Source organism: Amblyraja radiata, chromosome 21, assembly GCF_010909765.2.
Source record: "Amblyraja radiata isolate CabotCenter1 chromosome 21, sAmbRad1.1.pri, whole genome shotgun sequence".
Classification (NCBI taxonomy): domain Eukaryota; kingdom Metazoa; phylum Chordata; class Chondrichthyes; order Rajiformes; family Rajidae; genus Amblyraja; species Amblyraja radiata.
Window position 1 is genome coordinate 8,804,120 of NC_045976.1, and position 16,958 is coordinate 8,821,077.

At 47.5% G+C, this 16,958-nt stretch overlaps 1 protein-coding gene across 7 annotated transcripts in view; it reads left to right on the top strand.

The window, feature by feature from the left end:
* Nucleotides 1–16,958, top strand: part of sox5 (SRY-box transcription factor 5) — a 382,969-nt gene that overhangs the window by 273,905 nt on the left and 92,106 nt on the right. For 6 of the 7 annotated variants that reach the window (XM_033039457.1, XM_033039455.1, XM_033039456.1 and 3 more), the window contains 2 exons: nt 3,162–3,291; nt 16,865–16,944. In XM_033039457.1, coding sequence (XP_032895348.1) covers nt 3,162–3,291; nt 16,865–16,944 — 210 coding nt within the window. The remainder of the gene's footprint in view (nt 1–3,161; nt 3,292–16,864; nt 16,945–16,958) is intronic. The other variant, XM_033039459.1, reaches the window with a different exon arrangement.

Sequence of the window (16,958 nt, forward strand, 5' to 3'; positions counted from 1 at the left end):
ACTCAGCAGGTCAGGCAGCATCTCTGGAGGAAAGGAACAGGTGACGTTTTCGGGTCGAGACACTTCTTCAGACTGAGAATCAGGGGGGAGGGGAAACCAGAGGATCAGAACAAATCAGAGCCGGCACCGACGACCAAGGAAAGGTAGAGCCCACAATGATCCATTGTTGTCTGCGGAAGAGGTGAAAACGAAGGGATGTGTGGATGGGAACAATGCAACTAGTAGGATGAATAGAGTGGCAGAGGATAAAACTAGGTTGGATTTTACTGTGGCCTTGCAGATTGTTGTTGTCTCAGAGAAAGAGGATTTAGACTTTAGAGATACGGCGCAGAAACAAGCCCTTCGGCCCACTGAGTCCACGCCGACCAGCGGCCAATTCACACACTGACACTATCCTACACACACGAGGGACAATCTACAATTTTACCAAAGCCAATTAACCAACGAAGCTGTACGTCTTTGGAGTGTGGGAGGAGACTGGAGCGCCCGGAGAGAACCCACGCGGTCACAGGGAGAACGTACAAACTCGACACAGACAGCACCCGTGGTCAGGATCGAACTCGGGTCCCTGGTGCTGTGAGGCAGAAACTCTACTGCAGTGCCACCATGCCGAACAAAACATTACGGGAGCATTCCCTCCCCAGATGCTGCCTGACCCGCTGAGTACCCCCAGCACTTTGTGTGCCACTATTCACGAGAACGTGAAGGAACTTTCCCAGTACTCAGTCCAATATTGGTCTTCACCATATCCAATATAACAGTTGCAATGGATCATCGCTGTTCATCGGTTCTTGCTGTGTGTATTTTGAGTTTACGATTACTCCTGACTAATTTACATTTCAACGTTTCATTTGTCTGAGACTCATAGTGTAATTTAGTTTAATAATAATAATAATGGATGGGATTTATATAGCGCCTTTCTAGAATACTCAAGGCGCTTTACAGCGCCAAAACAGGCCCTTCGGCCCACCGGGTCCGCGCCGACCAGCGATCCCCGCACATTAACACTATCCTACACACACTGTACTAGGGACAATTTTTACATTCACTAGCCAATTAACCCACAAGCCTGTACGTCTGTGGGAGGAAACGGAAGATCTCGGAGAAAACCCACGCGGTCACGGGGAGAACGTACAAACTCCGACAGACAGCACCCGTAGTCGGGATCGAACCCAGGTCTCCGGCGCTGCATTTGCTGTAAGGCAGCAACTCTACCGCTGCGCCACCATGACCTCCCACGCTGTGTAGAATCATACAGCATGGAAAAGGCCCTTCGCCCCAACTGGTCCATGCCGACCAGGATGGCCCATCTAAGCTAGTCCCATTTATATCTCTAATTCTTTCCTATCCATGTACCTGTCCAATTGTATTTTGAATGCTGTTATAGTACCTGCCTCAACTACCTCTGGCAGCTCATTCTATATATTCACCACCCTGATAACATTGCTGCTTAAGTTCCTATTAAATCCAGCATCTAGCATCTCTCACCTTATGCCTGGTTCTTGATTCCCCCCCTACGCTGGGTAAAAGACTGGGTAAGAGAATACATAGGGTAAATGCATTTACCCTATGTATTCCCCTCATGATTTTATACACCACTCAGTCTCCTGCACTCCAAGGAATAAAGTCCTTGCTGCCCAACCTTTCCCTGTAGCTCAGCCCCTTAAATCCTGACAACACCCTCGTAAATCTTCTCTGTGCTCTTTCCAGCCTAACGACTTCCTTCCTATAGCACGGTGACCAGAACTGAAGACAATACTCCAAATATGGACTCACCAATAGCTTGTACAACTGCAACATGACGTCACGACTTCTACACTCAATGTACCACCCTATCTACCTGTGACATGACTTTGATCCTGCACTCCAAGATCCCTCGCTCTATAAAGGGCCTGTCCTACTTGGGTATCATGCAGATGGCGTGCAAAGATTTTGCACATCACAAAATCCTGGGGCGCCGCACGCAACCGCGCGTCACTGCCTAGGTCACCACGAACCACGCGCGCGTCGTGCGTCGTGACTCGTAAATGATGACACGTAAATTACGTGCAAATGCGCCAAAGTGGGACAGGTCCTCAAGCCCGTACCATTCACTGGATGTTCTCCCCCACCAAAATGCAACACCTCGCACTTCGGACTTATCTGCATTAAACTCCATTTGCCATTCCTCAGCCCACTTGCCCAGCAGATCAAGATCCTGCGGGAAATTTTGATAATCATATTCTCTGATTACGGTACCACCCACTTTGGTGTCATCTTTAGTGTCAGTTAGTTGGCTGAAAACCGTGTTTACGAAAGCCATAAAATGAAAACGCTCTCAAAGATTCAATTGCATTAATGTCTACTGGACATAATGTGAAGAGGACGGAGTGTGAAGTCCTTTGTAGAAATCTCATTATGTTTACCCTCCGCCCCTGAAGAATATGGGCGAACAACCTGTCCCCGTGCAACTGTCTAGCTCGATCTTTTTTGCCTCGTTCAATAACCAAATGCAGTAAAGGTGCGGGAGATGTGACCACGCTTTCTTATACAGTCTATTACCCTGAGTAGAAGAATCAAGAAGCAGAGGTAATTGGATTAAGGTGATGGGGGTAAGATTTAATAGGAACCTGAGGGGCAGCTTTTCCACAAGGGGGTATATGGAAAGAGTTGTCGGAGAAGGGAGTTGAGGCAGGTACAATAACATCATTGAAAAGACATTTGGGCAGATAACAAGGAAAAGAAAGGTTTAGAGGGTTATAGGCCAAACGCGGGCAAGTGGGACTAGTGTTGATGGGACATCTTGGTCGGCAAGGGCTAGTTGGGCTGAAGAGTCTGTTTCCATGCTGTGTGACTCTGTGACATTCATATTTGAACTCATTGCCTCTGGGTTACAACTAAAGGTGATGTCCCATTCACTGGGCTGGTTGCATCATTCCACCCACCGCCGACTTCTCCGCTCCGCGGCGGGACCGTTCCGGTACCATCGGGGAATCCTCTCAGAGTCCGTGACCTCTGTTGGTCTGGTTGGTGTATCGTGCCACGATGAAACAGGGAACAGTGCTGCTGTTGTGACGGCTGCTGCTGCAAATGGTTACACGTAATTACGTTAAGAATGATGTTTTTCCACTGGAAGCGAGGGAAGTCGCGCTACCCTTTGTTGATTTGTTTTCCATCTCCAGCAGGTCCAAGGTCAGTTGCCCCCGCTGATGATCCCTGTCTTCCCGCCGGACCAGAGAGCGTTGGCAGCCGCCGCAGCCCAGCAGGGATTCCTCCTGCCGCCAGGATTCTCCTACAAGCCCGGGGGATGCAGTAAGTGTGCGGGAGACGTGACCATCTTCCTAATGCAGTGGTCGGTGCCACAGCTGAACAGCTGGCCCGCCAAATGCCACATGTTGTTAGAAGTCTGTCAGCAAGACAAGGCTGCAAGACTTCTGCTGAATAATCCAGGGATGATGAAGTGATCTGGACCCAGCCGCTATCTCCTGGTGTCATGTGAATATTGCAGAGGGCAACATAAACCATTCTTTATTCCTTAGCTGCAACTAGATCGTGCAACAACACAGATTGCAGTAATAGAATCATAAAAGTGATACAGTGTGGAAACAGGCCCTTCGGCCCAACTTGCCCACACCGGCCAACATGTCCCAGCTACACTAGTCCCACCTGCCCGCTTTTGGCCCACATCCCTCCAAACCTGTCCTATCCATGTACCTGTCTTAACTTGTATTCACTGGAGATTAGAAGGATGAGGGGGGGGTATCTTATAGAAACATATAAAATTATAAAAGGACTGGACAAGCTAGATACGGGAAAAATGTTCCCAATGTTGGGCGAGTCCAGAACCAGGGGCCACAGTCTTAGAATAGTCATTGAAGACTGAGGTGAGAAAAAATGTTTTTCATCCAGAGAGTTGTGAATTTGTGGAATTCCCTGCCACAGTGGGCAGTGGAGGCCAAATCACTGGTTAGAGTTAGATAGAGCTCTAGGGACTAGTGGAATCAAGGGATATGGGGAGAAGGCAGGCACGGGTTATTGATTGGGGACGATCAGCCATGATCACAATGAATGGCGGTGCTGGCTCGAAGGGCCGAATGGCCTCCACCTGCATCTATTTTCTATGTTTCTATGTAACTGTTTCTTAAACGTAGGGATAGTCCCTGCCTCAACTTCCTCCTCCGGCAGCTTGTTCCATACACCCACCATCATTTGTGTGATGTGTAATAAAAGGGAACTGCTGATACCAAGGATGGACACAGAACGTTGGAGTAACTCAACGGATCGGGCAGCATGTCAGGTGGAAGAAGCGTCCCGACCCGAACCTTTACATATACATTTTCTCCAGAGATGCTGCCTGACCCATTGAGTTACACCAGCCCTTTGAGTCTATCTTTGCAGTCATGTGTTTTGTTTTAATACATGATGATATAAAATCACATCTTTCCTCTAAGGACACAACATGCTGAAGTAACTCAGCGACTCAGGCAGCATCTCTGGAAAACAAAGATAGGTGACGTTTCCGGTCGAGACCCTTCTTCGGACTGACAGACTTGTTTCTTTTATGTCTCTTGTAATGAGACATTTAATGTATTAATCCCTTAGAAGATTAATTAATTAATTGATTGAAAGATATGGACACAGGCCCTTTGGACCACCATGTCCACGCCAACTATCAATCACAATAGACAATAGGCCATTCGGCCCTTTGAGCCAGCACAGCCATTCAATGTGATCATGGCTGATCATCCCCAATCATTCCTGCCTTCTCCCCATATCCCCTGACTCCGCTATTTTTAAGAGCCCTATCTAGCTCTCTCTTGAAAGCATCCAGAGAACCTGCCTCCACCGGCCTCTGAGGCAGGGAATTCCACAGACTCACCACTCTCTGTGAGTAAAAGTGTTTCCTCGTCTCCGTTCTAAATGGCTTACTCCTTATTCTTGAACTGTGGCCCCTGGTTCTGGACTCCCCCAACATCAGGAACATGTTTCCTGCCTCTAGCCTGTCCAAACCCTTAACAATCTTATATGTTTCAATGAGATATCCTCTCATCCTTCTAAACTCCAGAGTGTACAAGGCCAGCTGCTCCATTCTCTCAACATATGACAGTTCTATGTTATCCCACTTTCTCATCCACTCCCTACACACTAGGGGCAATTCACAGAGGCCAAGTAACCTACACCCCCACACGTCTTTGGGATGTGGGAGGAATCGGGAGCACCGGGGGGATCCCAGATCCGTCACAGGGAGAACGTGCAAACTCCGTACAGTCAGGATTGAACCGGGGCCTCCAGCACTGTGAGGCAGCAGCAGTTCTACCCGCTGCACCGCTGTGTTGTCCGTTACAGACGTGCATCAGTAATCTGTGTCTTTGCAAATTCTGACTGACTAATGAATACTGTATTGAAAAGATGTGGCAAAAATAGAATGAGGAATTGATGTCATCTTCATTGGATACCGGGTGACCTTTAAGATGACCCAACTAGTTTCTGTCTCAGCAAATAGTGGATTTTTCTTTTCTTTACTTTACTTCTTATCATTTTGAACATTTTTAGCGGATCTCTTCTTTAAGGACCTGTCCCACTTTCCCGAGTTAGTCACGAATTCTCCCGAGTTTTCCCCGTGATTCAAACTCGGAGAATAATAATAATAATAATGGATGGGATTTATATAGCGCCTTTCTAATACTCAAGGCGCTTTACATCGCATTATTCATTCACTCCTCAGTCACACTCGGTGGTGGTAAGCTACTTCTGTAGCCACAGCTGCCCTGGGGCAGACTGACGGAAGCGTGGCTGCCAATCTGCGCCTACGGCCCCTCCGACAACCACCAATCACTCACACACATTCACACACATTCACACACAGGCAAAGGTGGGTGAAGTGTCTTGCCCAAGGACACAACGACAGTATGCACTCCAAGCGGGATTCGAACCGGCTACCTTCCGGTTGCCAGCCGAACACTTAGCCCATTGTGCCATCTGTTGTCCCAAATGTCCGTAGCGAGTCCGTAGGAGGCCGTAGGAGTCCGTAGATATATCGTAGCGGCTCGTTATGCCAGCTGTAGGTACTCGGGGCATCAGGTACGTCGGGATGTTTTTTTCCAGCATGACGAGTAAAAAAATAGTCATGAGGAGGAGTTCGTAGATCACAATAATCTTGATTTTTTATAATGGCCTTTCAACTCGACAGAGGACTCGGGAAAGTGGGACAGGCCCTTAACTTCACTCTTTTTAAAAGGTGAAGCCAATTTCTGCACATGATGAAAGACTCTGTCTTGCAGTAATTAGTGCCTCATTTCTGCACCTTCGCCCAGAACTTTGGCCCCGTTCCCAAAACTAAGGAGCTGAAAACAAGAACGGATTTTCTCATTGCGACCTTACAGACGATTTGTGAAGATTTAGCAATACCTTTTTGCCTCAGTTCTCTATATCCCTGTCTCTAGACCCTCGGATCCATGTGCATGCTTAACGCATCGTACATTTGAGCTCTTATCCTTAATGATCTGCATATCTGAGCCGCTTAAGTCCGTATTTCTCCAGTCTTTTCGAAGATAGCAACTGCGCCCATTTTGTGATAACACATGACCACCTAGACTGAGAGAAATCGAGTGGTATCTGAACATCTCGTAGGCCGTGGGATTACCTGAGTTGCTTTGAACACAGGGTGATGAGCTCTTTGTCGGGATTGTCTGAAAGTAAAAAAGCTGTTCTACTCCTGCCTTTGCATACACAAAAGATTCATAAAGACACTTCAATATACTTTGACTTGCTATTATCTCGACTGCTGTCACTTGCAACGCCAGGGCTTCCAGGGCAATTTGTTTGTGATTCCACTGCCGCTAGTTCTGTTACCCTGAGGGGAATGTGAGGATGGTCCCGAGTACCTCACTCGCTGGTCTCCTACACTCGCTGGAGATTAGAAGAATGAGGGAGGACCTCATTGAAACACACAGAATAGTGAAAGGCTTGGATAGAGTGGAAGTGGAGAGGATGTTTCCACTAGTGGCAGAGTCTAGGACTACAGGTCATAGCCTCAGAATTAAAGGACGTTCTTTTAGGATGAAGATGAGGAGACTTTTCTTTAGTCAGAGGGTGGTGAATGTGGAATTCCTAGCCACAGAAGACTGTGGAGGCCAGGTCAGTGGATATTTTTAAGGCAGATAGATTTTTAAGGCAGTCTTGATTATTACTGGTGTCAGAGGTTATGGGGAGAAGGCAGGAGAATTGGGTTAGAAGGGAGAAATAGATCAGCCATGACTGAAAGGCAGAGTAGACTTGATGGGCCGAATGGCCTAATTCTACTCCTATTCCTTATGACACCCCTGGTGCAGTGCTTCCATCTCCTTGGATCTGATGCCCTCAGCTCTTGGTTTAGAGTTTAATGCATGGAACCACACCCTTCGGCCCATCGGGTCCATGCCACCGCCAACCATCGATCACCCATTCACACCATCTCTACGTTATCCCACTTTCCCATCCGCTCCCTCAACACTAGGGGCAATTTACAGAGGGGCCAATTCAACTACAAACCTGCACGTCTTTGGGATGTGGGAGGAAACTGAAGCACATCGAGGTCACGGGGAACTCCACACAGACAGCAGCTGAGGTCAAGATGGAACTCAGTTCCCTTGTGTCCACTGTGCTGCCCAGGCACTGATGAATTGTTGAAATTTAAGTTAAACACTGAAGAGAATTACTATTTTTATTTAAGGTTTAACCTAAAAGGTCTAAAAGGAATGATAATACCTTTCCTATTGCCTCAGAAAGGGCGGCGCGGTGGCACAGCGATAGAGTTGCTGCCTTATATCGCTTACAGCGCCAGAGACCCGGGTTCGACCCAGACTACGGGTGCTGTCTGTACGGAGTTTGTACGTTCTCCCCGTGACCACGTGGGTTTCCCCCGAGATCTTCGTTTTCCTCCCACACTCCAAAGACGTGCAGATTTGTAGGTTAATTGGTATAAATGTCAATTGTCCCTGTTGTGTGTAGGATAGTGTTAACGTGCGGGGATCGCTGGTTGGTGAGGACTCGGTGTTTCCGCACTGTATCTCTAAACTAAACTAAACCCATTCACTCAAGAAGAATCACATTAAATTGCAACATACTTAAAAGAGTGCGATGTGTATTTTCTGACTGCCCTGAACTGAGCAAGCATAAAGTGCTTTGTACCCTGCCGAAATGTGTCTTACATGAGATGTTAAGACACCGAGGGATTTGCAGACTTTAGATTTCATAGAATGATTAAGCTATTCAAGCTGTATCATTCTGCTCATCTGGAACAGTTGATGGTTATTGTAAATTAATTTGCAGCTGAATAAATATTACTGATTAGTATGACTCTGATATTGGATCTGCTGCAATAATAAATTGTATCCCCAGGACCCTCATTTAATGCATGGTTAATGGATTTGATTCATTGAGATTTTTGTTCATGCATTGTGTCGAGATAAGCCGTTTGTGTAGACGTTCGTTCATGGCAAAAGCAAGTTGTGTTTAAGCATGCTGAAGTTTGCATGGGGCAGAATTCCTGCGACCAGCTGTGCATTCATCGAAGCAGCAGTTCATGGGAGTGTCTTTAGTTTGGTTTAGTTTAGAGATACAGCGTGGAAACAGGCCCTCCGGCCCACTGAGTCCGCACCGACCAGCGAACCCCGCACGCTGGCACTATCCCACACACACTAGGGACCTTATTTACCCTTATACCAAGCCAATTAACCTACAAAACTTAACGTCTTTGGAGTGCGGGAGGAAACCTGAGATCTCGGAGAAAACCCACGCAGGTCATGGGGAGAAGGTACAAACTCTGTACCGACAGCACCAGATAGTCGGGATCGAACACGGGAACTCCGGTACTGCAAGCTCTGTAAAGGGCCTGTCCCACTTGGGCATCATATGCGCGTCAATTACGCTACATCATTTACGCGTCACGATGCACGACGTGCGCGTCACGACATTACGCAATACACACTACGCATGCATTATGCGCGCGTGGTGAAGCGTGGTGGCGTAGGCAGTGCCCCAGGATTTTGGGATTCACAAAATCTTCGCACGCCACCTGCGTGACGCGCAAATGATGCCCAAGTGGGACAGTCCCTTTAGGCAGCAACTCTACCGCTGCGCCACCGTGCCGCCCCGTACCGTCTCGTGCATTATAAAGGCGCTTTGCCTCTTGATAATTTTGATGCCTTTTTTATATGCGTCTGCTTTCTGGGCTGATAGAGAACAAAAGCAAAGAAGCCCAACACAAGTGGGCAATGGGTATGGATTTGGCTAATGGATTTTAATGTAGGGCAGCATGATGGCATACCGGTAGATGTGCGGCCTTGAGAGCCTTGGTCCTCTATAACTGAAATCTGCTATATAGAGGTCCGTTATTGTGAAGGGTTACTGTATTAGATACACGAAACAGAACTATGCCCTTAGATATTTCATGTTCACAAGTGATAGGAGCAGAATTAGGCCATTCGGCCCATCAAATCTCCTCCGCCATTCAATCATGGGTGATCTGTCTCTCCCTCCTAACCCCATTCTCCTGCCTTCTCCCCGTAACCCCTGACACCCGACCTAATCAAGAATCGGTCAATCTCCGCCTTTAAAATATCCAGTGACTTGGCCTGCACAGCCTTCTGTGGCAATGAATTCCACAGACTCACCACCCTCTGACTAAATAAATTCCTCCTCATCTCCATTCTAAAGGTACCGTCCTTTTATTATAAGGCTGTGGTCTCTGGGCCTCGAATCTCCCACTAGTGGAAAAATAATCTCCACACAGATTCATAGAGTGATGCAGTGTGGAAACAGGCCTTTCGGCCCAACCGGCCCACACCGACAAACATGTCCCAGCTACACTAGTCCCGCCTGCCTGCATTTGGTCCATATCCCTCCAAACATCTACTCTATCCAGGCCTTATTTGCAATCTATATCAATGACAGATAGAGGACAGAGTGTATTTGGCTCATGGTGCAAAACAAGTTGGGAAAGTGATGTGTGGAGGAGGCTGATGTTCTCTGTGAGGGACATTGACAGGTAAATAAGTGGGCACAAAGATGGCAGGTGAAGAAGGATCACTTTGACAAAAAAACATTTTTTTTTCAAAATGATGAGTGACTAGTGATTGTTGGTGGCCTGATAGATACAAAAGTTCCGGTACACATGAAGATGAAGATGAACATGCAGATATTGGAGTCACAGAGTCAATAGACAATAAGTGCAGGAGTAGGCCATTCAGCCCTTCGAACCATTCAGTGTGATCATGGCTGATCATCCACAATCAGTACCCCGTTCCTGCCTTCTCCCCGTATCCCCTGACTCCGCTATCTTTAAGAGCCCTATCTAGCTTTCTCTTGAAAGAACCGGCCTCCACCGCCCTCTGAGGCAGAGAATTCCACAGACTCACAACTCCCTAGTTGAAAAAATGTTTCCTCGTCTCCGTCCTAAATGGCTTACCCCTCATTCTTAAACTTTGGCCCCTGGTTCTGGACTCCCCCAACATTGGGAACATGTTTCCTGCCTCGAGCGTGTCCAAACCCTCAATAATCTTATATGTTTTTCCTCTCATCCTTCTAAATTCCAGAGTATACAAGCCCAGCTGCTCCATTCTCTCAGCATTCTCTCAGCATACGGTGTAGAAACAGGCCCTTCGGCCCAACTCGTCCACACTGGCCAACAATGTTCCAGCTACCCTAGACTCACTTGCCTGCGCTTGGTCCATAACTGTCCAAACCTGTCCTTTCCATGTACCTGTCCAACTGTTTCTTGAACGATTGGATAGTCCCAACTGTAATGGAAAAGTAAATATTATGCTGGCCTTTATTGCAAATCGTGTGGATTAACAGAGGGAGGAGATATTGCTGAACCTGCACAGTTTAGTTTAGAGACACAGTGTAGAAACAGGTCCATCGGAAAAAACCCAGTCCGCCTCGTCCAACAATCATCCCTCATCTACTGCATCCGCTGCTCTAGATGTCAGCTGATTTACATCGGGGAGACTACGCGGAGGTTGGGCGATCGTTTCGCCGAACACCTCCGCTCAGTCCGCAATAACCTACCTGAACTCCCGGTGGCTCAGCACTTCAACTCCCCCTCCCATTCCCAATCCGACCTCTCTGTCCTGGGTCTCCTCCATTGCCAGAGTGAGCAACACCGGAAATTGGAGGAACAGCACCTCATATTCCGCCTGGGTTGCTTGCGTCCGGATGGCATGAACGTTGAATTCTCCCAGTTTTGCTAGCCCTTGCTGTCTCCTCCCCTTCCTTAACCCTCGAGCGCTCTCCTCCCATCCCCCCGCCCTCGGGCTCCTCCTCCTCCCTTTTTCCTTCCTTCTCCCCCCCACCCCCCATCAGTCTGAAGAAGGGTTTCGGCCCGAAACGTCGCCTATTTCCTTCGCTCCATAGATGCTGCTGCACTCGCTGAGTTTCTCCAGCATTTTTGTGTACCTTCGATCTTCCAGCATCTGCAGTTCCTTCTTGAACAATCATCCCGTGCATTAGTTCTATCCTACATTCTAGCAGGCAGGAGGGGGACTAGATGGGACATGTTGGTCAATGTGGGCAAGTTGGGCCACAAGGTCACACGGAGAATGTGCAAATTCCGTACAGACAGCACCCGTAGTCAGGATGGAACCCGGGTGTCTGGCGCTGTTCGGCAACAACTCTACCGCTGCGCCACAGGGCTGCCACAAGGCAGTGGTGTTTCTGTACCGGGAGTACAGTGACTAGACTTGGTCTACGGAGATAGCTGTGTGCAGATTCACCAGGTCAATAGTTGTATGGGGATGTTATCCTACAAGGTGAGATTGAGTAGGAATAGGGAGACTGTGACTGCAACATGTCATGAGGTGCTGGTAGATTGGAGAGTGCTTTTCTGACTGGGTGGTGTAGATTGACTAGTTACAGCATGGAAACTGGACCCTTGACCCACCATGTCCATGCCAGCCATTTCCTGCGGTGAATCTGTGGAATTCATTGCCTCAGATGGAGACATTGGGTATTTTTAAAGTGGAGAATGATAGGTTCTTGATTAGGCGTCAAAGGTTATGGGGTGAAGGCAGGAGATTGGGCTTGAGAGGGGAAAACAGATCAGCCATGATTGAATGAATGACTTAGTAGAACCCAATAAGCCTATTTCGACTGCATGTCTTATAGTCTTATGGTCAATCAAGTTGGTACATTGTGCTAATTCTGCATTCAGCCCATAACCCTCTACATCTTTCCTATCTGCATCTCCATCCAAATCCAAATGTCTTTTCAGATAAATAACTTCATCTGCTTCTTTAGCTTCTTCTGGCAGTTCATTCCAGATGCGGACATTGCTCTGAGTGAGAATGTTACTCAGTGTTAACTGGGCGGTAGGAAACGTTTTAACAAGCATCCAGTACGAGAAGTGAGAATCTAAACAAACTGATCAGTGGAAAGACACAGGGCAGATATTTTAAACCACCTGCTGGGATATTATTTGATCTCGTAAAATTGTCACGTTGGCATGTATGATTATTTGGCATTGGATAATTTGTGGATTAGTTTATATTAAAATGTTGCGTTCAGCTTTGGAGGATTGTCCACAGTGGCGCGGGGGTAGAGCCGCTGCCTCACAGCGCCAGACACCCGGGTTCGATCCTGACCTCGGCTGCTGTCTGCGGGTGCAGTTTGCACGTTCTCCCCGACGACCAGGTGGGTTTCCTCCGGGTTCTCTGGTTTCCTCCCGCACTCCAAAGACGTGCGGGTTTGCAGGTTAATTGCCTTCATCGGCACAGTGGCATGGCGGTTGAGTTACTGCCTCGCGGCGCTAGAGGCCTGGGTTCGATCCTGACCAGATGCTGCCTGTGTGGAGTTTGAACGTTCTCCCTGTGACCGCGTGGGTTTTCTCCCACGCTCCAAAGGCGCGCAGGTTTGTCGGCTAATTGGCCCCTGTAAATTGTCCCTGGTGTGTGTAGAGTGATCTTTGGTCGGCGTGGACTTGGTGGGCCAAAGTGGGCCTGTTTCCACACTGTATCTCTAAAACTAAAAACTAAAGAAGTTTTGCATAATATGGATTAGGTCAAATAAGAATTTCAATGTTCCGTTGTCTGTGCATGTAATGATTAAATATTCTTGACTCTTGGCTCATGGTTCTATCGGTCCAGATGTCACATCAGTCTGGGCTGATATTTATTGGTTACCATGGCAACGGGATAATGGATTCATTTAAATATACCCAACACACATTGTGCATAGAACATAGAACAGTACAGCACAGAATATAGACTCTTTGGCCCACAATATCCATGATGCCAAGTTGAACTCATCTCCTCTGCCCGCACGTGATCCGTATCCCGCCATTCCCTGCATATCCAGGGAATCTACAGATGTTCCATAGAAAGCATTTTATCGGGATGCATCGCAGCACGGTTTGGGAACAGCTCCATCCAAGACGGCAAGAAACGGCAGACAATTGTGGACGGCAGACCATCACACAAACCAACCTCCATCTACACCTCACGCTGCCTCGGCAAGGCCAGCAGCATAATCAAGGACGAGTCCCACCCTGGTCACTCCCTCTTCCCCCCCTCTCCCATCAGGCAAGAGGCACAGAAGTGTGAAAACGCACACCTCCAGATTCAGGGACAGTTTCTTCCCAGCTGTTCTCAGGCAAATGAACCATTCTATCAACAAATAGAGAGCGGTCCTGAGCTACCATCTACCTGATTGAAGAATCTCAAACTATCTTTCATCTGACTTTACCGAACTTTATTTTGCACAAACCATTATTCCCTTTTATAATGCATCTGTACACTGTAAATGGCTCGATTGTAACCATGTATTGTCTTTCCGTTGACTGGTTAGCACGCAACAAAAGCATTTCACCGTGCCTTGGTACACATGACAATAAACTATGCTAAACTAAACTATCCATGTACCAATCTGAAAGCCTCTTAAACACCACTGTCGTATCTGCCTCTACCACCACCTCTGCAGATTGTTCCAGGCACCAACCATTCTCTCATTCTCTGTGTAAAAAAAATGCCCCCACAACCCCTTTAAACTGTCCACCTTAAAGCTATGACCTCTAGTTTTTGACATTTCACCTTTGACCCCATTATGTCAGAAAGGTCCCATTGTACCGAGCCCGGTGGGAAGGGAATAAATAGAGTGGATGTGGAAAGGATGTTTCCATTGGTGGGAGAGTCTAGGACCAGAGGTCGCAGCCTCAGAATTAAAGGGCGCTCTTTTAGAAAGGAGGTGAGCAAGAACTTCTTTAGTCAGAGGGTAGTTAATCTGTGGAACTCATTGCCGCAGAGGGCTGTGGAGGCCAAGTCAGTGGATATTTTTAAGGCAGAGATAGACAAATTCTTGATTAGAACGGGTGTCAAGGGTTCTGGAGAAAAGCCTTGGGAATGGGGTTGAGAGGAAAAAATAGATCTGCCATGATTGAATGGCGGAGTAGACTTGAGACACCAAATGGCATCATTCTACTCCTATAACTTGTCAACGTGTGAATTTGTGGAAGACTATATATATTATTATAATTTTTGAACAGCTGTAGATTCAGCCCATAAGATAATGTTAGATCAATAGCTGGGCCAATTTCCTTCTATTTAATTCTCAATTTGTGCTATTTTTGTAACTTTTTCAGTGCTAGGAACATAGTGTACTGTGTAGGTGAGGTCTGCTCTATGATGTTACTGGGCTGTGCGCATCACAAAGTGTTCCACTGTATGGTACATGTGACAATAATGTATCGTTGAAACATTGAATCATTAAATTCATTGCAACCTAATGGGCCTGTCCCACTTAGGCAATTTTTTAGGCGACTAGTTTGTCGCCAAATGTTCGCCGGCGGTCGCCGGGAGTCGTCTCCTCAGTCGCGCAAAACGTCGTAGCGTCTTTCTGGTCGCCGCTAAATTTTCAACATGTTGAAACATTTCTCGCCGACAGTGGATTTGACGCCAATGAGCGTAGCTCGACTTCTCCTGACGTTGGTGCTGTCATAGTTGTCGCCAGGATGGCGTAGGTTGTCAACGGTTTTTTGGCGACCTGCTATGACTATGACAGTCGCCGGCAGTTGCTTAAAAAATCCACCTAGCTGGACAGGCCCATAAACGTTCCATCTGAACGGCTAAGTTATCACAGCATTTTGTGTTCCACGCAAGATTCCAGCATCGTATGGTATCTTTGCCTTCATTGCTGGGGGCATTGCATATAAAAGTCAGGAAGTCACGATGTAGCTTTGGTTAATCTGCGTTTGGGGTATTGTGTACAGTTCTGGTCAAAGATCCTATAGCGAGCAAGATAGACCACTCGACGAAAAAGACGTAGTACGGTCATGGGCAGATTCGTGGGTAATTTTCGGCCCCATTTCCGTAACCGGCTTCCGTCTCCGCACCAAAGATCCCATAGCGGAGCAAAGATACTAGTGCGGAGACGGAAGCCGGTTACGGAAACATCCTCGTAAAATTCAAAGTTCTTTGGTAAAAATCTTCTCCTCATTTTCAGAATTATAATTTATTAACACAAACTGTTCCCCCGCAACATTGATTATACTGCAAGTCGGGTCGGGTCGGGTCGGGTCGGGTCGGGTCGGGTTACTGAAATGGATGAAAAAAAGGCCCAGGTTCCACTCCGTTGCGTACTACACGTCAGCCCACTGCATTTAGAAGGAGCGGTCTATCTTGCTCCGCTATCGGATCTTTGGTTCAGGTCGCCCCATTACAGGAAAGATATGGAAGCTTTGGAGAGTGGAGGGGAGGATTATCAGAATCCTTCCTGGATTAGAGTGTTTCAGCTGTAGAGAGAGGCTGAATAGACTTAGATTGTTTTCTCTGGAGTAGCAGAGATTGAGGGGAGACTTGGTAGAAGAATTAAAGATATGGGAGGCATAGATGGGATAGACAGTCAGAACCTTTTTCCCAGTGTAGAAATGTTCAACACTAGAGGGCGCAGCTATAGGATAAGGGGGAAGGTTTAATGGAGATGTGTGGGGCAAGTCTTTTTACACAGAGAGTGGTCGGGGCCTGGAATACATTGCCAGGGGTGGTGGTGGAGGCAGATATGACAGTGGCGTGTAATGGTATTTTATATCAGCACGCAGATGAGATCAGATTAACTTGGCATCATGTTTGGAACTGAAGGGCCAGTTCCTGCGCTGTATTGTTTTATGTTCTATGTTCCATCCACAGTCCCTTGTGTCTATGTTATTAAATTCATCACTAGTTTTCACGTTGAGAGGTCGAGGGCAAGAGTACGTGGCCAGGACTCGAGGGCTTGAGCTACAAGGAGAGGTTGAGCAGGCTGGGACTCTATTCTTTGGAGCGCAGGAGGATGAGGGGTGATCGTATAGAGGTGTACAAAATCATGAGAAGAATAGATCGGGTAGACGAACAGAGTCTCTTGCCCAGAGCAGGGGAATCAAAAAGCAGAGGGCATAGGTTTAAGGTGGGGGGATGGAAATATTGAATAGGGACCTGAGGGGAACTTTTACACACAAAGGGTGGTGGGTGTATGGAACGAGCTGCCGGAGGAGTAGTTGATCGCAACGTTTAAGTAACATTTGGACAGGTACATGGATAGGGCAGGTTTGGAGGGATATGGGCCAAATGCAGGCAGGTGGGACTGGAGTAGGTGGGACATGTTAGTCGGCGTGGGCAAGTTGGGCCGAAGGGCCTGTTTCCACTCTGTATCACTATGTGACTCTGAGCCGCTGAGTTACTCCGGCACTTTGCGTTTTACATGGGTTAATCAATTCTTGGTGGCGTTTGTGGAACTCTTATTTTTGAAGTTCTCTATCCATGCAGACATTGCCCTGTGAAGAATGGTGATGGGGAGGTTGGCTTTCACCATGTTGTTTGGAATTGGGTGGTGGAGTGTTTATATAAGATGTTTCTAAGACGTGCAATGTTCAATCTTGCAGATGAACCTTATCCTCTCCAGCTTATCCCCACGACAATGGCTGCAGCTGCAACCCCAGGACTTGGCCAGCTCCAGTTACAGGTAGGACATGTTGT